We start from the raw sequence: 23,767 nt of genomic DNA on the forward strand, positions 1-23,767 counted from the left end.
TGTTGGAAGAAATCTCCTTTTGTTTTTTTTCCACTTTACAGGGCTAATTCTGTAAGGAAGGCAGGAAGGAAACTTTCTAGAATTGTTTCTAGCCTATTCTTTATTGACCTGCTTACAGAAACTGCCTCTCTGATTAACCCTTATTATATTGGAATGGCTAAGGCGAAGCGCCCATCGACCTGAGTGACCTTGAGTTGGCCAAGCCCACCCAGTCACAGGACCATCGAGCCCCACCTACCCAGATGGTCATTAGGGCAGAGAACTGGTTGTTAAATTATTTGAATCCCACCACTGCTTGGTGCCCAGATGTTGTCTTTGAGAAGTGGGACCTTCTGCATCCCAGGTCATGGGGGCAGGGAGGGGCTGCATGTGCAAGGCATGACTGGTCTCACATGGTGTCGTGACGTGAATTGAATTAAAAGCAATAAAATGGTATAAAGGTACGGAGAGCAAAGATCCCACTTGAGGATGTAGAAAGAATCATTGAAGAGGGGCCGTTTTTCCCAGCTGTTTTCCCCACTGCTCTCGTTGCTCTCGTCCTCAGCCATCAGGGCCCCAGGAAGGGGAGGTCCAGCTCTGACCCACAGGTGCCCCCCACCTTGTCCCACAACCCAATGGCCCCAGGCAGGTGCCCAGCCAAGGGAGCCCTGGGGAAGCATCCAATCCCATTCAAGGCTTTTATTTTTTCATCTTCTTCCAAGACCCCATCATGAAGGAGAGGGGTGGATGAGAGATTAAGCACCCCGTCCCCCCTCTATGCCTCATCATGATTCCCCTTCCCCATCTTTTTGGGTAGGTTGACTTATTACAGTATATATTATTATTATTAGGTTTTATACACTTTTCTCTTTCAACACTGTAAGCTCCCCAGACGGACCGAGTGGGAAGAGGAGCGGATAATAAATTGTTCAGATGCAAATAAAAGGAGGGAACTCAATTCCCTGAGCCAGGAGTGAACCTTGGGGGGCTTCGGGGGCTCCCAGGTTGCTTTCATAGACTCAGGACGAGGATTCAAAGGCTGCAGCTGCCTTGCGGACCCCTGAGATGCTCTGCAGGGACTTCATGCAATGTGGGGAACTGCCCCCCGTCTCTGGCAAAGGCTGGCAGACTTTATGCCTCCGAATAAAGAATAACTGGAGACATTTGTCTAGGTTGCAGATCACACTTTTATTAATTGTATTTATTAATCTGACATTCATGGACGGCTCAACTCCTGCACAGATGAAGGGGAGAGATAGAAACCCCCAACCCTGCAAAGGCATTTGGGAGTAGCTGAATTGAAGATCATTTAATAATGACAATTACATAAAATGCATGCTCTCTGTCAAGGTGGGGAATCAAAGGAAAATGGAATGGACTAGATGCCCTTAGGAACTCCTCAGGAGGAGCCCCACTAACCCACCGGCCTGAATTTCATTTCGGAGCGCTTATAGGAGTAGTTGTAGCCTCTCCCTGTGATCCAGTTGATGCCGTCCGCATTAGAATTGTGTTTTCCCAGATGATAAATCGCGTTGAGGTTGGAGAAATGGCATTTCTCATACCACCAGGCCCCTTTGTATTTTCCAGCGCATTTCTCATTTGTGGGGTCATGCTCCTGGTCTCGGGTGGAGAAGGGCATGTTGTTGTGCTTCGTTAGAGAGTCGCCTGGAGGAAGAGAGGCAGGTGGGTTTCCAGGGCATCTGCAGGGCATCAGCCAGCCAGGGAGGGCGGTCCTTGGCCGGACTGGCACTGCCCAGCCCAAAGAGGCTCACGGAGAAGGACTTCTTCAGGGGACTCACCTGCAGAGCCGCTAATGAAGTTGCCCAGAGTCAGTCGATATAGATCAGATTCCGCTGCCACCTGGAAGGATGCGTATTTGGCGAAGGAATGTTTATGTTCGAAATCCATCAAGTCAACACGCAACTCGTTCTTTCCTATGTGTGTGTGATTCACATAATGCACTGCTCAGACACCAAGACCCTCGTCCAGTGAGAAGGGTCAGGCAGCAGCTCTGCCCAGCCCCAGGACCAGCCCTGCACCCCTCTCCCTTAGTAGCAGGGGGGTCCAGGGAGAAGCCCCTCACCCTTCGAGGTCAAGAGGTGAAGGTGGTCGTTCCCCAGCCAGAATTCACTCAGCTCGCTTCCAAATCCCTTCTTGTAGTCAGCCCACTTCCGGAAAAAATCCACGGAGCCATCCGACCTCCTTTGGAAGACCTGCGGGTGACAGCTGGGCATCTTCCCCTTCCCATTGGGCAGGCTTTCTCTCCCCACACCCCTCCCTTCCCAAACGTTGGGGGTCCCCAGAGCTGTCCCTCCCCACCCAGAAACGCTGTGGGCCGGACTCACGATCCATCCGCCTCCATCGGTGTGCATGTCGCACAGCACCCGCAGGGGCCGGCAGTCCTGGGGGTAGATGGTGTGCCAGCCGCTCAGGACCACCCCCTGGGCCAAGAGCTCCTTGCAGTTTCGGGCACCTGGGCAGAAGGAGAGGCAGGAGAGGGGGGCGCTCCCTTCCCCAGGGGCTTGGCCCAATACCCCCAACCCTCGTCTTCTGGGTGGAGGGCTGACTCAGGGGCCACAGCTGATCAGCAACAGGCAGCAGGCCAAGGGGTCATAGTGTTGAAAAGTTAATTTAAAAATTAAGCCTATTTTAAGGCAAACCCGATTGTTTTGATGCAAAGGCTGAAGGAGAAATGCCCTGGCCATGTCACTGGCTCTCCAGGGTACCTGTGGGGGAGGGAAATAAATGTATAGGACGCCCCCCCCCGCCCCCCCTCACCTCGCTTGCACTGGAAAGCATCGAAGCCCTTCTCATCTGCAGGAAAGGAAGCCAATAAAATTCAGTTCCTGCCCCCTGGATGAAGACCCCACCCCACCCCAGGTGGCAGGCAAGGACCTGGTGAAGGGTTCCACCTCTGCTGACTTGAAGTCAGCCATGGCACCTGTGCCACAGCCACGAGTCCCTTTCAACCACAACTTCAAGCCCCACTGAGTGGTTGGGGCCTGAGCTGACCTTTTGGCTTTCTTTTGGGGTGGGGGGACAATTCTTACCAATTACTCCTCCGTCTCCTTTATTCCCTGGAAGGCAAAGAGTAAGAGAAAGGCAGAATTGGCTTTCCTTGAGGGGCTGGGGGTTCAGCAGCCTCATGGGGGGCTCAAGAGGGGTAGCTGAGGAAAAACCAGGCTGCGCTGAACCCTAGAAAAAGGTGCTCCTCTGGGGGGAAATGGGTGCCCCCCCCCCGAGCTTCTCTCCCCGGGGACCTCATCAGTCATTTTCATGGGGGTCCCTTCCTTTGGAAAAGCATCTCTGTTGACCTCAACATTTTTCAGTATTTCAAAACAGAATGACTTCATTTGTGATTTCCACAAACACAATTTGTGGTTGTCTGTGTGTGTGTGCAAGAGGGAGGTAGGGAAAGAGGGAGAAAGAGAGAGAGGGAGAGAGGGAGAAAGAGAGAGAGGAAGGGAGGGAAGGAGGGACAGGGAGAGCGAGGGAGGAGAGACAGAGAGACAGAGAGACAGAGAGAGAGAGAGAGAGAGAGAGACGGACGGACGGACGGACGGACGGACAGACAGACAGACAGACAGACAGACAGACAGACAACCAAACTCTTACCTTTCTCTCCGGGTGTTCCTGCCTCCCCTTTTTCTCCTGGGCGAAAAGAAGAGATTCCTCTGAGTCCCCCTGGCTCAACCTCCCCCAGCCTCCTCCCCCAGGCAGACCCCCCCCATGCCAGCCCTCTTCTCTGCCCACAAAGGGAATACACACAAACGCACACACACAGGTACGCCCACAAACATGCAATGCTAGCATAGGTTATGGTTGCCCACTTACCTTTCACCCCAGGGGTTCCAATTTCCCCAGGGGCTCCCTGTGAGCCCCTTTCACCTGTCAGGAGAAAGCAAAGTCACCTTCCACGCCCTCTTCTGCAGAAGGAGGGGGGAAGCCCCCTGCCAGCCGCTCTCTTTTGTGCCCTTGTGTTAGATAGTTGTGCATCTGCCTATCCCCAAGGAAATGCCCACTTTCTGAGGGCCAGCTGTCACAGCTCAAGCACCCAGCAGCTCCAGCCACATTTGTTCCCATCCCTGCTCTCTCCCTCCGCAGCACATTCCCTCCTGCTGGCGGGCAGGACGGGGGCTTCCTTGGGGAGGCACCAGAGGCAAGAGCCACCTCCCTCCTCTCTCCGCAGACCCACCTTTGGCCCCAGGAAAGCCAGGGGGTCCCTGGGCCCCTGGAGAGCCAGGCATCCCTGCACATCCCCTCAGGATGGCCAGCTTGCTACTGCCCTTCATCTCCACCACCTGGGCTTCTGGGAGGGAAGGAGAAGATTTGGAAGGAATAAGCAGGTTTTTATTTTAAGTGAAGCTATGTTTCCCACCTCCGAAGGGTGGCGATGCTGCCTGTGCTCTTGAGAGGCAACCTGGCAGCTGCTCACCTGGGCAGGAGGGCTCCGCCCCTCCGCAGGTTGTGGCCATGAGGCAGAGGAGGAACAGAACTGCTCGGTGGCTGCCCATGGTGCCAGCTGGACTCTGACTGCCGCCTGGACCCTCTCTGGCTTTTATTGGCGGAGGCTGGATTTTAATCTCTCACGTGGGGACTCCGAGGTTAATAGTTAGAACAACACAAAGTCCTCCTTGTTGATCAGGACACACACCTCTCGCTTCAACAGCTTGTGTTCTAATTCTGCCTGATTTTGGGAGGGAGCCTCCCTCACCTGCTCCAAATGAGCCTGCCTCCCTCCAGTTTCCTTTTTGTGCAATGGAATAACTGGATTAATGAGATTCCAGGTGGTCCCCTTTCCCTGCTGGTGCTTTGTAAGCAGAATTGGATTCCCCATTCAGAGCAATTAACCAATGGCCAAAATTATGCCGGGCTTCAAATCTGGGGACACTTGTGCACCAAGTAAACAAACACACTTTCCTGATTGTGTAGAAATATGTAGAAATGTGGGCAACGTGGCTGAAGGACTAAAATCCACAGGGGAGGGAGGAGGTTTGGCCAGGTGCTGTGAATGAAGGAAAAGGTCCGATTTCAATCCAGATTTCACTTCAATCCATATTTGGAGTTTTCTTTGCTTTGACAACTGTTGGGGAAACAGCCATGAGATGCCTCCTTCCTCAGCCTTTCGGCCACTGGAGTCTTCCTCCTTGATGTACAGATGTTGTCTTTGAGAAGTTGGACCTTCTGCATCTGAAGTGGGGGGTGGCAAGGCCTGTCTGCTCTGACAGGGTGTTGTGAGCCACAGGTGAATTTATTGCATCTGCAGGGTGTCACCTGACCTGATCAGGTCACCTGGCTGCTTCTGGGACAGGAGAAGGGAGTTCAGGGCCATGCAGAAAAATTTGTCCAACATCTGGTGGAGAAAGTCACTCGCATTCGTCCCCAGCTAGAATCTCTGCATGATGCAGGCCCTTGTGAGATGCCAGGAAAGGCCTTGCCCAGCTTTCCATTTTTATTGTTTTGGAAACATTTCTCTTTTAGGATTTTAATGTTCACAATGTAAGCTGCCCAGAGTTGTTTTGATACGAGATGGATGGCAAATAAAGTTAATAAGAAGGCAAACAAATAAATAAATTTGAATTAAAAGCGGCACAACGTGTAACGATCCAGGATGGGTACGAGCAAACATCCCTAAAAGACACTTGGGGAGGTGGAGAGAATCATATAAGATGGGCCGCTTTCCCTGTTGCTCTCATTCTCTGCAATCAGGGCTCCAGGAAGGGGAAGTCCAGCTCTGACCCACGGGTGCCCCCCACCTCTCCCCACCGCCCAGCAACCCCAGGCAGGTGCCCAGGTGAAGGGACCCCAGGGGAAGACTCAGATGCCCTTCTGCATCTTCCTGCTTTGTTTTCATGTTCTCCAACAGTTGACATGGGGGAGGGGAGAGGGGGAGGCGCTGGCTGTGGTGCTGAACTCCCTCACCATTGGATGATCCTTGGGAGACCAAAGGGGGGGGATCCGAAGTTGCTTTCAAAGCCTGGGAGACTCTCGCGGAGGTCAAAGGCTGCAGCCCCCATTATTTGAAACAATTTAAGAATGATATAATTTGCCTGCAAGAAACACATTAGAACAACTGACCAGAAATATTTGATGAACGCAAGACTTGGACAACACTTTGTAGCCTCCGCCTCAGAGAAGAAAAATGATATAGTTATATACCTAAGAAAGGACATGAAAGCTGAACTAATTGAAGCAGACTCCCAAGGAAGATATATTGCAATAGAACTTGCATTAGAAGGGGAAAAAATACTTTGAATGGGAATATATGCTCCCAATCAACAACAAGACAAATTTTACAAAATGCCCCATACTAAGTTAATACAATGGGACTATAGATCTTGCATATTAATGGGTGGCTGGAATGGAGTTTTAGATACCAAGAAAGAAAAGAAGGGTCTCCTGCAAAACATCCAAACACTTTTTTCGATAGTATGGATGATATGGAGCTAAGAGAAATCTGGCGAGAAAGAAATGCAAGAGAACAGGACTTTACATTCTTTTCTGATAGACATCAATCTTTTTCCAGGATTGATTTCATATTAACAACAAATGATTTGCTTTCCAGGGTAAAGAAGACGAAGATAGGTTCCAGAGCCTTAACAGATCATTACCCAGTTTGGATGGAATTGGAAGTTGGGAAGGAATCTAGAAGGTGGTGGAGATTAAATGAAAATTTATTTAGATATGAGAAAAATGTTAATGAATGTAAAAAACTGTTGAGAAAATACTTTGTTTTTAACATAAACAAGGGTACATCAATGGAAATGGTTTGGGATGCAACTAAAGCGTACATGCGAGGAGTCAATAAATTTAAATAAGTTACGTAGACATAGACAGGGGGGAAAAAGAAAGGAACTAGAGGAAGAGATTAGGAAGAGAGAACAGGAGTTAATACTAAACCCAGGAGGTAAGAAGATTAAAGAAGCAATTACCCTATTACGAGCGCAATTTAATATGCTGAAGGAAGATTTGCCAACTCTTCAAGAATGGACATTAAAAGTAACAAAATAGCAGAGATGGCTAAAATATCAGCATATCTTAAGGATCACTCAGATGAGAAATTTAAACTGGAGTGGAGAAGATGGATTGACTATATTCAAAATAAAAATGGGACTAAGAAATTCCAGATAGTTTATGACTGAAAAAGCGAGGAATGATATAATCTGTTTAGAGTTAGCCTAACAAAAGAGGAGTTAAAGCTGAAATGAAAGATGATACTAACTTTTTTTTAGTTTATTTTAGAATATGTTTGTTAAAGATTTATTCCCTGTATTTGCTCTGGGAAGTTGGAGGGGGAAGGTTGGGGGGGTCATGTGGGGAGGGTGGGGGAGGTGAGGTAAATATTTGTAAAAGCTTTTTTAAAAATTTCAATTAAAAAAAAGCCTGGGAGACTCTGGGAGAGGTTAAAAGCTGCAGCCCCCTGCAGCCCCTTCAGTTTGGGACCAACCAGGCTGGGTGCAGAAGGAGGCTTAGGAGATGCTCTGCAACCACTTGGGGCTTCACGCTGTGTGGGAACCGCCTGGGCCACTTTCGATGGGCGGCGGCCTGACAGGCGTTGTTGTCTTTAACAGCTCCGGAATCTTGGCTGCGTTAAACTGTCTAAACAGCATCCATCAACTCTTTAGCAGTTTGATTACCTCTTCTTCGGGCTTAGAAAAAGAAGGCGAGTGAGCTATGTTTGGGCAGCGCTCCAACTAACCCCCCCAGAGCATTAATCTGGGAAGGGAGTGGGAGATGCCCGGTTGCATAGCATTTCTCCGCGTCAAGTGTCTCTTCTGCTTCTTATTGCAGAACGAAGGCATTCGCCCACCCTCAGCACAAAGATCAATTTATTATTGATTTCAAACGGGCGGAACTGATACTTGTGAACTCCTAATTGTATGTATAAATCTTTAACTTCATCTTTTTAAAGAATCCCTTCTGACAATTTACTTGCTAGAAAGACACATAAAATGGCGCCAAACAGCTTTGTAGGTGGGGTCAAGCTTTGATGACATCTTTACGGAGCTTAGAACATTTAAAGATCAAGAAGTGATTTATCACCAAACTAAACAGTAATTGTTGGATAATCGGCTTGCCTGGACTTACTAATTGGATAGATAAGGTTAAACCTGGAATGGCTTCTAAGCAGCAAAAGTCCCCCCCCCCAATTGTGTTGAAAAGTGCAGGAAGCTCGCCTGCCCCCACCACTAAATTACAGTCACTACTCCCCCCCACACTCCTGCAGGGGAGCCCCTGACGCGAGAAATCTTGCAAAAAGAATTAACTGAAGCCTTAAAAAATCATGCAGCTGCAATGGAAATTAAAATTAAAGAAGAGATATCTGCTGCTCACAAAGATTTGTCGGAAGAACTTATGACCCAAAACCAGGAAATCAGAGACGATAACAAAAAAATTGTTAATTGCAAAAAAAAAAAAACCCTGGGAGACTCTGGGGGAGGTCAAAGGCTGCAGCCCCCTGCAGCCCCTTCAGTTTGGGACCAACCAGGCTGGGTGCAGAAGGAGGCTTAGGAGATGCTCTGCAACCACTTGGGGCTTCACACTGTGTGGGAACCGCCTGGGAGGTGCCCGGCTGGTTCTGATGGAAAGTTCATGACGCTGCCTCTGCCAAAGATTTTATGCCCATGGAATGAAGGACACCTGGAGGCCTTCACTGGGTTGCACATCATACCTTTATTAAGAGGGGATGGACTTGATGCCCTTTGGAATTCCTCAGAAGAAACCCCCATCTGCTGAAGGAGCCCCCTAAGACGTAGGCCTGAATTTCATTTCTGACTGCTTGTAGGAGTAGTGGAAGCCTCTCCCCGTCCTCCAGTTGATGCCGTCCGCATAGGAGTCATGGTCTCCCAGCCAGTATTTCCCGTTGAGGTTGACGAAGTGGCAGTCGTTATACCACCATCCCCCTTTGTACTTCTCTGCGCAGTTGAACTTTTGGGGGTCCTGCTGCTTGTCCCGGGTGGAGAAGGGCATGTTGTTGTGGATGAAGAGGGAGTCATCTGGGGGGAAGAGAGGCAGGTGGGTTTCCAGGCATTGGCAGGGCATCAGCCAGGCAACGAGGGTGTTCCTTGACTTGACTGGCACTGCCCAACCCATGGAGGCTTATGAAGTGGGGCATTTTCAGGGACTCACCTAGAGGGCCCTCTATGAAGTTGCCCAAAGTCAGCCGATACTGATCAGCTTCGGCTGCCACCTGGAAGGATCCATATTTGGCAAAAGTATGTTGGTTGTCAAAATCCATGAGGTCAACACGCAACTCATTCTTTCCTAAGTAAGAATGAGAGAATCAAGCCCACCTCTGTAAATGCCATCCAGATTTACTTCCTTTGCCCACTGCTCAGCCCCAAGACCCATAGCCCTGAGTCAGGCAGCAGCCCCATAGCCCCTTCTCCCTCTCTCTCCATTCACAGTGGGGACGGAGGGCCCAGATGGATTCTTCGTAGCCAGGCCCTGTGCCCATTTTCCCTGGCAGCAGGAGGGTCCATCCCCTCACCCAGAGAGGTCAAGCGGTGAAGGAGGTCATTTCCCAGCCAGAATTCGCTCCGCTTGCTTCCAAATCCCTTCTTGTAGTCAGCCCATGTCCGGAAAAAATCCACCAAACCATCTGACCTCCTTTGGAAGACCTGTGGGTGACAGCCAGGCATCTTCCCCTTCCCATTGGGCAGGCTTTCTCTCCCCACACCCTTCTCTCTCCAAATGTTGGGGGTCCGCAGAGCTGCCCGTCTCCCCCCAGAAATGCCAGGGGCCCCCTCCCATCAGATCTGCCCTGGGCCGGACTCACCAGCCATCCGCCTCCGTCGGTGTGCATGTCGCACAGTACCCGCAGGGGCCGGCAGTCCTGGGGGTAGATGGTGTGCCAGCCGCTCAGGACCACCCCCTGGGCCAGGAGCTCCTTGCAGCTTCGGGCACCTGGGCAGAAGGAGAGACAGGCGAGGGTGGCGTTCCCTTCCCCCTTGGCCCAGCCCCTCTGATTCCTGGGAGGCTGACTCAGGGACCACAGCTGATCAGCTGGAGCAAAACTGTTCGAGAGGACCAAAAGGTTTTGGTATTGAATTTTTAATTAAAAATTGAGCTCACCGACAAAGCGCGATATACATATGCGCGCCGACAAAACCGCGACATACAAATTAGCGCTGTCAAAACCACGAATTGATTTCCAACAATAGCGTGCCGACAAATGTGCGCCGAGAAAATTGCGTCATGAACATTAAAATAGTGGGACACATATACGTACGTTATAACCCTAACCCTAACCCTAACCCTAACCCTAACCCTAACCCTAACCCTAACCCTAACCCTAACCCTAACCCTAATCCTAATTTTTTTTTCAATTTTATTGTGCTTGTCATCGCGCTTTTGTCGGCGCGATTTTGACGTCGTGTTTTAATCGGCGCTATTTTGTCGATGCGCATATGTCTATCGCGCAATTGTCGGGTCACGAAAAATTGCACCTATTTTAGGACAAAATCCATGTGGTGAGAAGGAGGCGCTATGGATGCTGGAAGGATGCTGGTCATGCCATTGCCTCTCCTGGATATAAGGGGTGGGGGCGGATGGAGAAGGGAAGGGAGAGCTAGGAGAGAGCCCCCCACTCACCTCGCTTGCACTGGAGATCCCCCAGCCATTTCTCAGCTGCAGAGAGGAAGGAAGCAGAGAAGGACAATTCCTATCTACCCCATGCAGGAACAGCAGCCCCTCCCCATGGGGAAGGCAAGGCCAGGGAGGGGGGGATGAAGCCATGCTGGTTTGAGCTGAGGGGGTCAGAGGCACCATGGAGGGTTTGAAGGTCAGATTGGACACCCATTTGTCTGAAATGGTAGGGGGTCGGACTAGAAGACCTCCCAGATCCCTTCCAATTCTGTTATTCTTTATCCTGTAGGTCAGATGTGCCATCCTTCTCTTTCAGCCTCCCCTCGACCCACCCTGAGCTTGGGGAAGGGGCTGAGCTGCATGCCACAGGATTCAACCCGGGGCCCTTTGGGGTTTTCAGGGAAGGGCCACAATCCTTACCAATGACTGCATTGTCACCTTTATTCCCTGGAAGGAAAGAGAAGAAGGAAGGGAGAACTGGGGGTCCAGCAGCATCCCTGGGGCGCAAGGGGGAGGGAGCCAAGCAGCTTAGGAAGACACACACCCCCCGTGGGGGCTCAACACTCAAAAGCCTTCTACTAGGAGGAAATGAGTGCTACGCTCTGTCCCCAGCCCCTCCCAGAGCCCCCAGTGGGCTCCTCAGCCTGCCCCCCCTTCCTTTTGAAAAATGTCTCTGAGATCAACGTTTCAAGTAGCGCAAACCAAATGGCATCAGTCGTGATTTGCACAGAAACAATTTGAAGCTGTTTCTGTGTGTGTATGTGTGTGTGTGTGTGCACATGTGTGAATTAGGACCCAGAGCAGCAGAAGAAACTCTTACCTTTATCTCCACGTTTTCCTTCCTCCCCTTTTTCTCCTGAGCGAAAGGAAAAGATTCTTCTGAGTCCCTCTGGCTCAATCTGGCCCAGCCCCCCCTCACCCCAGGCAGCCCCCCCTGCCCTCTTCCCTGCCCACACAGGAGGCCAGCTGAGGGTGGAGGGTGGTTCAGTCAGTCCAATTCCCCCCCATTTAGAGAGCCCCTTCTCTGGAGCTCTTTTACAATAGTCCCCTCTCTCTCCTCCTGCTTAAAAACACACACACTCTCTCTCTCCCTCTCTCTGACACACACACACACACCACACACACACACACACACACACACACACACACACACACACACACACACACAAACAGAAAATAACTACATCCCTGGAGTCAGAATCCCCTGGTTGCCCCCTTACCTTTTGGCCCAGGGGGTCCAATTTCCCCAAGGATTCCTTGCAAGCCCCTTTCACCTGTTAAGAGAAGGGAGGGTGAGCCTCCAGGCCCTCTTCTGTTGGGGGGGGAGAGCCCCCTGCCATCATCTCCCCTTTGTGTAGGCTCAAGGAAGTGCCCACCAGGAGGGGCAGCTCTGAAAGACCAAGCACCCAGCAGCCTTTGCCCCATTTGTGCCAGGCCTGCCGCTCTCCCTCCGAAGCTCGTCCCTTCTGCCTGAGGACAGGACAGTTGGCTTCCTCCGGGGAACCCTCAGAGCTGAGCCCCTGCTCATCCCTCTGTCAACAGACCCACCTTTGCTCCCGGTTACCCCTGGGGGCCCCTGGTACCCTGCTGGCCCAGGGAAGCCTGGAATTCCCCGCAGGAGCTCCAGCGTCTCGTTGCTCTCCAGGCCCAGCAGCTTCAAGTCTGGAAGAAAGGGAAACATTTGGAGGGGGGAATAAAACCCCACTTTGTTCCTGGACTGAAGCGGATTTTTTCCTCTCTGAAGGAGCCTCTCCCCCAACCAGGCAGCTGCTCACCTGGGCAGGTGGACTTCTCTGCCCCTTCACAGGTTGCGGCCATCAGGCAGAGGAGGAGGAGAGCCACTCTGCCCATGGTGCCAGCTGGGCTCTGCCTGCCACCTGCCCTGGGTCCTCTCTGGCTTTTATCTGCTGCTTCGGTCCTTTTCAGACGGGCATCCCAAGGTCACCGGTGGCAACATCCCCGCCTCTTCCTTGTCAATCACGATACATGGATCTCTCACCCGGCAGGTTCAGTGATCTTCATCCTCCCCGTTTCTGGAGGGAGCCCCGTTCATCTGCTCCCAAGCAAAGCCAGAAGGGAAACTTTGGGCGACTCCCAACCGTGGGATTCCAGGTGGTCCCCTTTCCTTCCTGGAGGTTTGTAAGAGGAATTGTTTTCCCATTTAGAGTAAGCAACCAGGCACCCAATGGCTCAAATAATGTCAGACTTCAGATCTGCGGAGATTGTGCACCAAGTAAACAACTATAGTGTAACTTTCCCGATTGTGTAGAAATTTGGGCAAAAGGGGTGAAGGATTAAAAGCCGCAGGGGAAGGAGAAGGTTCGGTCAGGTCCCTTTGAGTCCCATGAAGGGAAAGGTCCAGATTTGGAGATGTCTTGGCTGAGGCAACTGTTGGGGAAATAGCTAAGAGGTGCTTCCCTCCTCAGCCATTGGGCCAGTGGAGACTTTATCCTTGGTGCCAGTGGTGGGATTCAGCCGGTTCGCACCTGTTTGGTAGGACCGGTTGTTAACTTTCTAAGCAGTCCAGAGAACCAGTTGTTGGAAGAAATCTCCTTTTGTTTTTTTCTCCACTTTACAGGGCTAATTCTGTAAGGAAGGCAGGAAGGAAACTTTCTAGAATTGTTTCTAGCCTATTCTTTATTGACCCTCTTACAGAAACTGCCTCTCCGGTTAACCCTTATTATATTGGAATGGCTAAGGCGAAGCGCCCATTGACCTGAGTGACATTGAGTTGGCCAAGCCCACCCAGTCACAGGACCACCGAGCCCCACCTACCCAGATGGTCATTAGGGCAGAGAACCGGTTGTTAAATTATTTGAATCCCACCACTGCTTGGTGCCCAGATGTTGTCTTTGAGAAGTGGGACCTTCTGCATCCCAGGTCGTGGGGGCAGGGAGGGGCTGCATGTGCAAGGCATGACTGGTCTCACATGGTGTCGTGACGTGAATTGAATTAAAAGCAATAAAATGGTATAAAGGTACGGAGAGCAAAGATCCCACTTGAGGATGTAGAAAGAATCATTGAAGAGGGGCCGTTTTTCCCAGCTGTTTTCCCCACTGCTCTCGTTGCTCTCGTCCTCAGCCATCAGGGCCCCAGGAAGGGAAGGTGCAGTTCTGACCCACAGGTGCCCCTCCACCTTGTCCCACAACACAATGGCCCCAGGCAGGTGCCCAGCCAAGGGAGCCCTGGGGAAGCATCCAATCCCATTCAAGGCTTTTATTTTTTTCATCTTCTTCAAGGACCCCATCATGAAGGAGAGGGGTGGATGAGGGATTAAGCACTCCATCCCCACTCTACACCTCATCATGATTCCCCATCTTTTTGGGTAGGTTGATTTCTGACAGTATATATTTTATTAGGTTTTATACACTTTTCTCAACACTGTAAGCTCCCCAGACGGACGAGTGGGAAGAGGAGGGAATAATAAATTGTTCAGATGCAAATAAAAGGAAGGAACTCAATTCCCTGAGCCAGGAGTGAACCTTGGGGGGCTTCGGGGGCTCCCAGGTTGCTTTCATAGACTCAGGACGAGGATTCAAAGGCTGCAGCTGCCTTGCGGACCCCTGAGATGCTACGCAGCCACCTGGGAGTTCGTGCAATGTGGGGAACTGCCTGGCAGGTGCCAGGACATTCAGGGCCCCGTCTCTGGCAAAGGCTGGCAGACTTTATGCCTCCGAATAAAGAATAACTGGAGACATTTGTCTACGTTGCAGATCACACTTTTATTAATTGTATTTATTAATCTGACACTCATGGACGGCTCAACTCCTGCACAGATGAAGGGGAGAGATAGAAACCCCCCACCCCACTCTGCAAAGGCGTTTGGGAGTAGCTGAAGTGAAGATGGTTTTATCGCCTCAATTACCTAAAATGCAAACTCTCTGTCAAGGGGGTGGATCTAAGGCAAATGGAATGGACTAGATGCCCTTAGGAACCCCTCAGGAGGAGACCCACTAACCCACCGGCCTGAATTTCATTTCGGTGCGCTTATAGGAGTAGTTGTAGCCTTTCCCTGTTTTCCAGTTGATGCCTTCCGCAAAAGTATTGTGTTTTCCCAGATAATAAATCCCGTTGAGGTTGGCGTCATGGCACTCATTATACCACCAGCCCCCTTTGTATTTTTCAACACATTTCTGGTTTTTGGGGTCCTGCTGCTTGTCTCGGGTGGAGAAGGGCATGTTTTGGTGCCTCTTTAGAGAGTCGCCTGGAGGAAGAGAGGCAGGTGGGTGTCCAGGGCATCTCCAGGGCATCAGCCAGCCAGGGAGGGCAGTCGTTGACTTGACTGGCACTGCCCAGCCCAGAGAGACTCACTGAGAAGGACTTATTTGGGGGACTCACCTGCAGGGCCGCTAATGAAGTTGCCCAGAGTCAGTCGATACTGAGCGGATTCCGCTGCCACCTGGAAGGATGCGTATTTGGCGAAGGAATGTTTATGTTCGAAATCCATCAAGTCAACACGCAACTCGTTCTTTCCTATGTGTGTGTGATTCACATAATGCACTGCTCAGACACCAAGACCCTCGTCCAGTGAGAAGGGTCAGGCAGCAGCTCTGCCCAGCCCCAGGACCAGCCCTGCACCCCTCTCCCTTGGTAGCAGGGGGGTCCATGGAGAAGCCCCTCACCCTTCGAGGTCAAGAGGTGAAGGTGGTCGTTCCCCAGCCAGAATTCACTCAGCTCGCTTCCAAATCCCTTCTTGTAGTCAGCCCAATTCCGGAAAAAATCCACGGAGCCATCCGACCTCCTTTGGAAGACCTGCGGGTGACAGCTGGGCATCTTCCCCTCCCCATTGGGCAGGCTTTCTCTCCCCACACCCATCCCTTCCCAAACGTTGGGGGTCCCCAGAGCTGTCCCTCCCCACCCAGAAACGCTGTGGGCCGGACTCACGATCCATCCGCCTCCGTCGGTGTGCATGTCGCACAACACCCGCAGGGGCCGGCAGTCCTGGGGGTAGATGGTGTGCCAGCCGCTCAGGACCACCCCCTGGGCCAGAAGCTCCTTGCAGTTTCGGGCACCTGGGCAGAAGGAGAGGCAGGAGAGGGGGGCGCTCCCTTCCCCAGGGGCTTGGCCCAATACCCCCAACCTTCGTGTTCTGGGTGGAGGGCTGACTCAGGAGCCACAGCTGATCAGCAACAGGCAGCAGGCCAAGGGGTCATAGTGTTGAAAAGTTAATTAAAAAATTAAGCCTATTTTAAGGCAAACCCGATTGTTTTGATGCAAAGGCTGAAGGGGGAATGCCCTGGCCATGTCACTGGCTCTCCAGGGTATCTGTGGGGGAGGGAAATAAATGTATAGGACGCCCCCCGCCCCCCCCTCACCTTGCTTGCACTGGAAAGCATCGAAGCCCTTCTCATCTGCAGGAAAGGAAGCCAATAAAATTCAGTTCCTCCCCCCTGGATGAAGACCCCACCCCACCCCAGGTGGCAGGCAAGGACCTGGTGAAGGGTTCCACCTCTGCTGACTTGAAGTCAGCCACGGCACCTGTGCCACAGCCACGAGTCCCTTTCAACCACAACTTCATGCCCCACTGAGTTGGTTGGGGGCTGAGCTGCAGGTAGCAACCAGGGTCCCTTTTGGCTTTCTTTGGGGGGACGACAATTCTTACCAATTGCTCCTCCGTCTCCTTTATTCCCTGGAAGGCGAAGAGTAAGAGAAAGGCAGAATTGGCTTTCCTTGAGCGGCTGGGGGTTCAGCAGCCTCATGGGGGCTCAAGAGGGGTAGCTGAGGAAAAACCAGGCTGTGCTGAACCCTAGAAAAAAGGTGCTCCTCTGGGGGGAAATGGGTGCCCCCCCCCCCGAGCTTCTCTCCCTGGGGACCTCATCAGTCATTTCCTCGTCGGTCCCTTCCTTTGGAAAAGCATCTCTGTTGACCTCAACATTTTTCAGTATTTCAAAACAGAATGACTTCATTTGTGATTTCCACAAACACAATTTGTGGTTGTGTGTGTGTGTGTGTGCGAGAGGGAGGTAGGGAGAGAGGGAGAGAGGGAGGTAGGGAGAGAGGGAGAGAGGGAGAAAGAGAGAGAGGAAGGGAGGGAAGGAGGGACAGGGAGAGCGAGAGAGGAGAGATGGAGAGAGAGAGGGAGGGAGAGAGAAAGAGATGGAGGGAGGGAGGGAGGGAGGGAGGGAGAGAGAGAGAGAGAGAGAGAGAGAGAGAGAACCAAACTCTTACCTTTCTCTCCGGATTTTCCTGCCTCCCCTTTTTCTCCTGAGCGAAAGGAAGAGATTCCTCTGAGTCCCCCTGGCTCAACCTCCCCCAGCCCGCTCCCCCAGGCAGACCCCCCCATGCCCGCCCTCTTCTCTGTCCACACAGGGAATACATACGTACGCACACACACAGGTACGCCCACAGACATGCAATGCTAGCATAGGTTATGGTTTCCTCTTTACCTTTCACCCCAGGAGTTCCAATTTCCCCAGGGGCTCCCTGTGAGCCTCTCTCACCTGTCAGGAGAAAGCAAAGTCACCTTCCATGCCCTCTTCTGCAGAAGGAGAGGGGAAGCCCCCTGCCAGCCACTCTCTTTTGTGCCCTTGTGTTAGATAGCTGTGCATCTGCCTATCCCCAAGGAAATGCCCACTTCCGGGGGGGCAGTTGTCACAGCTCAAGCGCCCAGCAGCTCCAGCCGCATTTGTTCCCATCCCGGCTCTCTCCCTCCGCAACACATTCCCTCCTGCTGGCAGGCAGGACGGGGGGCTTCCTTGGGGAGGCACCAGAGGCAGGAGCCACCTCCCTCCTCTCTCCGCAGACCCACCTTTGGCCCCAGGAAAGCCAGGGGGTCCCTGGGCCCCTGGAGAGCCAGGCATCCCTGCACATCCCCTCAGGATGGCCAGCTTGCTGCTGCCCTTCATCTCCACCACCTGGGCTTCTGGGAGGGAAGGAGAAGATTTGGAAGGAATAAGCAGGTTTTCTTTTAATGAAGCTATATTTCCCACCTCCGAAGGGTGGCAATGCTGCCTGTGCTCTTGAGAGGCAACCTGGCAGCTGCTCACCTGGGCAGGAAGGCTCCGCCCCTCCGCAGGTTGTGGCCATGAGGCAGAGGAGGAAGAGAGCCGCTCGGTGGCTGCCCATGGTGCCAGCTGGATTCTGACTGCCGCCTGTCCTGGACCCTCTCTGGCTTTTATTGGCGGAGGCTGGATTTTAATCTCTCAAGCGGGGACTCCGAGGTTAATAGTTACAACAACACAAAGGCCTCCTTGTTGATCAGGACACACACCTCTCGCTTCAACAGCTTGTGTTCTAATTCTGCCTGATTTGGGGAGGGAGCCTCCCTCACCTGCTCCAAATGAGCCTGCCTCCCCCCAGTTTCCTTTTTGTGCAATGGAACAACTGGATTAATGAGATTCCAGGTGGTCCCCTTTCCCCGCTGGTGCTTTGTAAGCAGAATTGGATTCCCCATTCAGAGCAATTAACCAATGGCCAAAATTATGCCAGGCTTCAAATCTGGGGACACTTATGCACCAAGTAAACAAATACACTTTCCTGTTTGTGTAGAAAGATGAGCAACAGGGCTGAAGGACTAAAATCTACAGGGGAGGGAGGAGATCTGGTCGGGTCCTTTTGAGTCCCATGAAGGGAAAAATCCAGATTTGGAGATGTGTTGGCTGTGTCAGCCATCCGGGAAATAGCCAGAAGGTGCCTCCCTCCTCAACCTTTTGGCCACTGGAGACATTCAACCTTCGTCTTTGAGAAGTCTGGACCTTCCGCATCTGAAGGGGGAGGGGTTGCAAGTGCAAGGTGTGAGTGGTCTCCCATGGTGTTGTGAACCACACACACACGTGAATTGAATTGAAAGTGGCACAACATGTAAAGATTCAGCGTGGATGAGAGCAAACATCCCCAAAAGCCACTTGGAGAGCCACTTGGAGAGGTGGAAAAAATTAAGACGCTCCCTGAGCTTGGTTGTTTTCTCTCATTACCCAACTAGGTTTTTAGATTTTAGATTTTTTAGATTTTATTAACATTTGTAGGCCGCCCTTTTCCCTGAGGGGACTCAGGGCGGCTCACATAAAATCAGGGGGGGGAAATACAACAATGACATAGACACATATAATAAAAGTAACCTCATCAGTGCTAGTGAGGAGTGATGTTTGCTCTCAGCTTATATTCTAGTGACTTGCCCTGCCAGTGCTAGTGATGGTGGATTATTTGGGTTGGGCCTTTTATTGTTTGGAAGTTCCTTGGTTGGGATATTGCTTAGTTCTTGATTGTTGATATGACCCTGGAATTAATCTAGGATCTTCTGGGTCCTGATCGCTGGTGGGGAGGGGCTGGGGTCTTTTAGTTCCTTTTTGGGCTGGGGGATTGTCCTTTTTGCATAGTCTATAAATATTGTTAATGCCTATGTGTCTGTTGAGGGCTGATTTGTCGCCAGAGTGCCAGACTTCTAGAAATCCCCTGGTGTTTTGGGACTTGGCTTGGTCTAGGATGGTGACAGATTCCCAGTTGAGACCAAGCGTGTCCGTTTCTTGTGACAAGCCCAAAAAAAGCACCTCTAAGATGAACCCCACCAACACTGATAGGACAAACCACTAGAATATATAAACCAGGAGCAAATCCACTCCTTCCTAGCAACTGATGATGTTACCTAGTTGGATCATGGAACAAGAAAACCACCAAGCTCAGAGAGCTACAAAAAAAAATCTCCTTTATGGGAAAGAATTACATGAGTGGCTATTTCCCCCCATTGCTCTCATCCTCAGCCATCACGGTTCCAGGCAGGAGAGGTCCAGCTCTGACCACGGAGGGGGGGGCACCCACCCCCTTGTCCCAGAGCCCAGCAGCTCCAGGCGGATGCCCAGGCAAAATGAAAAACGACAAGAGTTCTTCTGCACCTTTCAGCTTCATTTCAAAAGACCACAGTGGGGAGGGCTGATCCAGGCTGCAGTACTAAACCCCACCAGCCAGGAATGAACCTGGACAGATTTAAGGGGGTTCCCGGGTTAGATTCAAAGCCTCAGAGACTGTGGAGAGTTCAAAGGCTGCAGCCACATTGCAACTCCCTGAGTCTCAGACCAACCAGGCCAGTTGAAGAAGGCTGCCTAGGAGATGCCATGCAACCACTTGGGATTTCCCGCAACGTGTGAACCAACTGGGAGGTGCCAGGCCTGGTGCTGCTGGGTGTCGGGATGTTCAAAGCCATTCCTCTGCCAAAGGCTGGCAGATCTTACGCCCTTTCAATGAAGGACACGTGGCGGCCTCCGGCTGCATTGCAGATCACATTTTTATTTATTAATCTTATTTATTTTACATTTATTGGCTTCCCAACTGCTGTGCAGGTGAAGAGGGAGAGGTGGAAAAGCCCCCCACCCCCACCCCCGACCCTGCAAAGTCACTTGGGAGTAGATCACTTCATCTTGTAAATGTTGCATAATGCAGGCGCTCCAGCAAGGTAGCAAATCAAAAGCAGAGGGGATGGATTAGATGCCCTTCGGGAGCCCTCAGAAGAAACCCCCGTCAGCTGAGGGAGCCCCATAAGCCACAGGCCTGAATTTCATTTCTGTGCGCTTGTATGAATAGTTGTAGCCTTTCCCCGTTTTCCAGTTGATGCCATCTGCAAAGGATTGGTGTTCCCCCAGCCAGTATTTCCCGTTGAGGTTGGAGTCATGGCAATCATTGTACCACCAGGCCCCTTTGAACCTTGTGGCGCATTTATGGTTTTGGGGGTCCTGCTCCTTGTCTCGGGTGGAGAAGGGCATGTTGTGGTGGTTCTTTAGAGAGTCGCCTGGGGGGAGAAGAGAGGCAAGTGGGTTTCCAGGGCATCTCCAGGGCATCAGCCAGCCAGGGAGGGCGGTCCTTGGCCTGACTGGCACTGCCCAGCCCAGAGAGACTCATGGAGAAGGACTTTTTTGGGGACTCACCTGCGGAGCCCCCCGTGAAGTTGCCCACAGTCAGCCGATACTGATCGGATTCCGCTGCCACCTGAAAGGATCCGTATTTGGCGAAGGAATGTTTATTTTCGAAATCCATGAAGTCAACACGCAACTCGTTCTCTCCTAGGAAGGAATTGGGGAATCAGGTCCACACCTGCAGAAACTCACTTGTGTGTGATTCACATAATGCACTGCTCAGACACCAAGACCCTCGTCCAGTGAGAAGGGTCGGGCAGCAGCTCTGCCCAGCATGGACCCCGTGCCCCTCTCCCTTGGTAGCAGGGGGGCTCAGGGCCACGAGGGAGAAGCCTCTCACCCAGGGAGGTCAAGCGGTGAAGCTGGTCGTTCCCCAGCCAGAATTCACTCAGCTCGCTTCCAAATCCCTTCTTGTAGTCAGCCCAGTTCCGGAAAAAATCCATGGAGCCATCCGACCTCCTTTGGAAGACCTGCGGGTGACAGCCGGGCATCTTCCCCTCCCCATTGGGCAGGCTTTCTCTCCCCACACCCCTCCCTTCCCAAATGTTGGGGGTCCCAGAGCTGTCCCTCCCCACCCAGAAACACCATGGGCCGGACTCACGATCCATCCGCCTCCGTCAGTGTCCATGTCGCACAGCACCCGTAGGGGCCGGCAGTCCTGGGGGTAGATGGTGTGCCAGCCGCTCAGGACCACCCCCTGGGCCAGGAGCTGCTTGCAGCTTCGGGCACCTGGGCAGAAGGAGAGGCAGGGGAGGGGGTGCTCCCTTCTGCTGTGGCTTGGCCCAACACCCACCCACCCCTCTGATTCCTGTGGGGCCACAGCTGGTTTGCAACAGGATTCCAGCAGGTTGAGCCAGTCAAGTGGTTCAACCTTTGATTTAAAAATAATAGTTACTTTAGAGAAAACCCATTTTTGTGTTTCCCATTTTGGATCCAAGGCTGACTGTGGTCATAAGGGGATCCTGTGGGCCCCGGAACTACCTGGCCAAGTCATTGGCTCTCCCAGATATTTGGGGGGGGGGGGAGAAGGAAAGGAAGGGATAGGGAGGAGCCCCCCGCACTCACCTCGCTTGCACTGGAGAGCATCCAGCCCCTCCCCATCTGTGCAAAGGAAGGAAGTGGCTCAGGGAGGGCAGGGAACTCCCACCATCTGGGCAGGACGTCACTTGGGCCATTTCTGGAGGGCTGGGCCAACGTCTTCCCCTGCCACCATTCTTCCCATTGGGATTGAGGAACAATTCCCGCCCCATGGAGGAGAACGTCCCATGTGGCCAGGAGGGCCTGGAGTGGGGGACGCGGCCATGACTTGAGCTGAGGGGAAGGGAGCCTCCAGATGTTGTGGCTGCTCCATCACTGGAGCCTTTCAAGAAGAGATTATACAGTTATTTTGTCCGGAATGGCACGGGGGCCTCCTGGTGGGAGCAGGAGGTTGGACTAGAAGACCTCCAAGGTCCCTTCCAAGTCCCTTATCTTATAGTCTGCGTGTCTGATGAGCCACAGCCAGGAGTCCCTTTAGCTCCATGGAACTCGATTCGACCAGGGGCCCTTTTGGCTTTGCTGGGAGGGGCCACGTTTCTTACCAATTTCTCCTTTGTCGCCTTTTTTCCCTGGAAGGCAAAGAGGAAGAGAAAGGCAGAATTCCCCCCCATTTGGGGGGGTCCAGAAGCCTCACGGGGGCTCAAAGGGGGAAGCCAAAGAAGAACCTCAGAAAAAGGTGCTGGGGAAAATGGGGGCCACCTCTCTCCCTAGCCCCCCAGGACCCCCTCCCTTGAGCTACTCACCCAGGGGGCCTCATCGGTCATTTTCTGGGGAGGGGGGTGGTCCATTACTTTTGAAAAATATCTCAATGGTTCTGAATCTTGATCTTCAGAACCAAATGGCATCAATTGTGACTTGGACAAATACTGTGTTTGTGTGTGTGTGGGGGGCTCCAGGGTGAGAAAGAGGGACCCCTGAGAAGCAGAAGAAATGCTTACCTTTCTCTCCGCGTTTTCCTGCCTCCCCTTTTTCTCCTGAGCGAAAGGAAGAGATTCCTCTGAGTCCCCCTGGCTCAACCTGCCAGGGGCCTCCCCTCCTTCGCCCCAGGCAGTGCCCCAGGTGCCATCCCTCTGACCTCCCTGCCCATACAGGAGGCCAGCTGAGGGGGGAAGGTCTGGGGTGGGGTGGGGGTCTTGACCTTCTGACTGAGGCAGTCCAACCCCCCTTATTTTAGTGCCCCTTCTGTGGAGCTCCATTCCCCAAAGCGATCCTCTCTCTCCAACAGCTGCACAAGCACGCACAAGCACACACACACACACACACATATATACACACACACACACCTGCAACACTAGACTCAGAATCCCCCTGGTACCCCCCTTACCTTTTGGCCCAGGGGGTCCAACTTCCCCAGGGATTCCCTGCAAACCCCTTTCACCTGTCAAGGGAAAGCAAGGTGAGCTTCCAGACCTTCTTCCCAGGGGGGAAGCCCGCTGCCAGCCGCTCTCTTTTGTGCCCTTGTGTTAGATAGTTGTGTCCCCAAGGAAATGCCCACTTCCGGAGGGGCAGCTGTCACAGCTCAAGCGGCCAGCAGCTCCAGCCGCATTTGTTCCCATCCCAGCTCTCTCCCTCCACAGCACACTCCCTCCTACTGGCGGCCAGGATGGGGGGCTTCCTTGGGGAGGCACCAGAGGCAGGAGCCACCTCCCTCCTCTCTCCGCAGACCCACCTTTGGCCCCAGGAAAGCCAGGGGGTCCCTGGGCCCCTGGAGAGCCAGGCATCCCTGCACATCCCCTCAGGATGGCCAGCTTGCTGCTGCCCTTCATCTCCACCACCTGGGCTTCTGGGAGGGAAGGAGAAGATTTGGAAGGAATAAGCAGGTTTTCTTTTAATGAAGCTATATTTCCCACCTCCGAAGGGTGGCAATGCTGCCTGTGCTCTTGAGAGGCAACCTGGCAGCTGCTCACCTGGGCAGGAAGGCTCCGCCCCTCCGCAGGTTGTGGCCATGAGGCAGAGGAGGAAGAGAGCCGCTCGGTGGCTGCCCATGGTGCCAGCTGGATTCTGACTGCCGCCTGTCCTGGACCCTCTCTGGCTTTTATTGGCGGAGGCTGGATTTTAATCTCTCAAGCGGGGACTCCGAGGTTAATAGTTACAACAACACAAAGGCCTCCTTGTTGATCAGGACACACACCTCTCGCTTCAACAGCTTGTGTTCTAATTCTGCCTGATTTGGGGAGGGAGCCTCCCTCACCTGCTCCAAATGAGCCTGCCTCCCCCCAGTTTCCTTTTTGTGCAATGGAACAACTGGATTAATGAGATTCCAGGTGGTCCCCTTTCCCCGCTGGTGCTTTGTAAGCAGAATTGGATTCCCCATTCAGAGC

General features: G+C 52.5%; 4 protein-coding genes and 1 long non-coding RNA gene across 5 annotated transcripts; all 5 read right to left on the reverse strand.

Annotated features, from left to right (window-relative positions):
• Positions 1–1,148: 1,148 nt before the first annotated feature.
• Positions 1,149–4,521, reverse strand: LOC148048604 (ficolin-1-like). The gene is made up of 10 exons (XM_087704837.1): positions 4,415–4,521; positions 4,175–4,288; positions 3,814–3,867; positions 3,595–3,630; positions 3,030–3,056; positions 2,758–2,793; positions 2,325–2,452; positions 2,063–2,192; positions 1,779–1,913; positions 1,149–1,644 (listed from the first exon to the last, which is right to left on the reverse strand). The coding sequence occupies exons 1-10, from the start codon at positions 4,491–4,493 to the stop codon at positions 1,394–1,396; spliced, it is 990 nt and encodes a 329-aa protein (XP_087560963.1). The 5' UTR covers positions 4,494–4,521; the 3' UTR covers positions 1,149–1,393.
• A 4,112-nt stretch (positions 4,522–8,633) lies between these two features.
• LOC148048605 (ficolin-2-like) lies at positions 8,634–11,991 on the reverse strand. Its single transcript, XM_087707626.1, has 8 exons — positions 11,973–11,991; positions 11,387–11,422; positions 10,987–11,013; positions 10,573–10,608; positions 9,758–9,885; positions 9,470–9,599; positions 9,109–9,243; positions 8,634–8,975 (listed from the first exon to the last, which is right to left on the reverse strand). The coding sequence occupies exons 1-8, from the start codon at positions 11,989–11,991 to the stop codon at positions 8,725–8,727; spliced, it is 762 nt and encodes a 253-aa protein (XP_087563752.1). The 3' UTR covers positions 8,634–8,724.
• A 2,287-nt stretch (positions 11,992–14,278) lies between these two features.
• LOC148048606 (ficolin-2-like) lies at positions 14,279–15,578 on the reverse strand. Its single transcript, XM_087704838.1, has 4 exons — positions 15,451–15,578; positions 15,189–15,318; positions 14,905–15,039; positions 14,279–14,770 (listed from the first exon to the last, which is right to left on the reverse strand). The coding sequence occupies exons 1-4, from the start codon at positions 15,475–15,477 to the stop codon at positions 14,520–14,522; spliced, it is 543 nt and encodes a 180-aa protein (XP_087560964.1). The 5' UTR covers positions 15,478–15,578; the 3' UTR covers positions 14,279–14,519.
• A 1,373-nt stretch (positions 15,579–16,951) lies between these two features.
• On the reverse strand, positions 16,952–17,668 carry LOC148048607 (uncharacterized). Its single transcript, XR_015695497.1, has 3 exons — positions 17,553–17,668; positions 17,315–17,428; positions 16,952–17,006 (listed from the first exon to the last, which is right to left on the reverse strand). It is a non-coding gene; the product is annotated as an uncharacterized LOC148048607 (long non-coding RNA).
• Positions 17,669–19,765: 2,097 nt separating this feature from the next.
• LOC148048608 (ficolin-2-like) lies at positions 19,766–23,432 on the reverse strand. Its single transcript, XM_087707627.1, has 10 exons — positions 23,354–23,432; positions 23,116–23,229; positions 22,771–22,824; positions 22,385–22,420; positions 21,989–22,015; positions 21,474–21,509; positions 21,010–21,137; positions 20,749–20,878; positions 20,421–20,555; positions 19,766–20,284 (listed from the first exon to the last, which is right to left on the reverse strand). Exons 1-10 carry the CDS (start codon positions 23,430–23,432, stop codon positions 20,001–20,003), a joined length of 1,023 nt encoding a protein of 340 aa, XP_087563753.1. The 3' UTR covers positions 19,766–20,000.
• Between the last annotated feature and the right edge of the window lie 335 nt (positions 23,433–23,767).

Source organism: Thamnophis sirtalis, unplaced genomic scaffold (genome assembly GCF_051295495.1).
Source record: "Thamnophis sirtalis isolate CommonGarterSnake01/CBP01778 unplaced genomic scaffold, rThaSir2_p1.2 scaffold_2, whole genome shotgun sequence".
In the NCBI taxonomy this organism is placed as follows: Eukaryota; Metazoa; Chordata; class Lepidosauria; order Squamata; family Natricidae; genus Thamnophis; species Thamnophis sirtalis.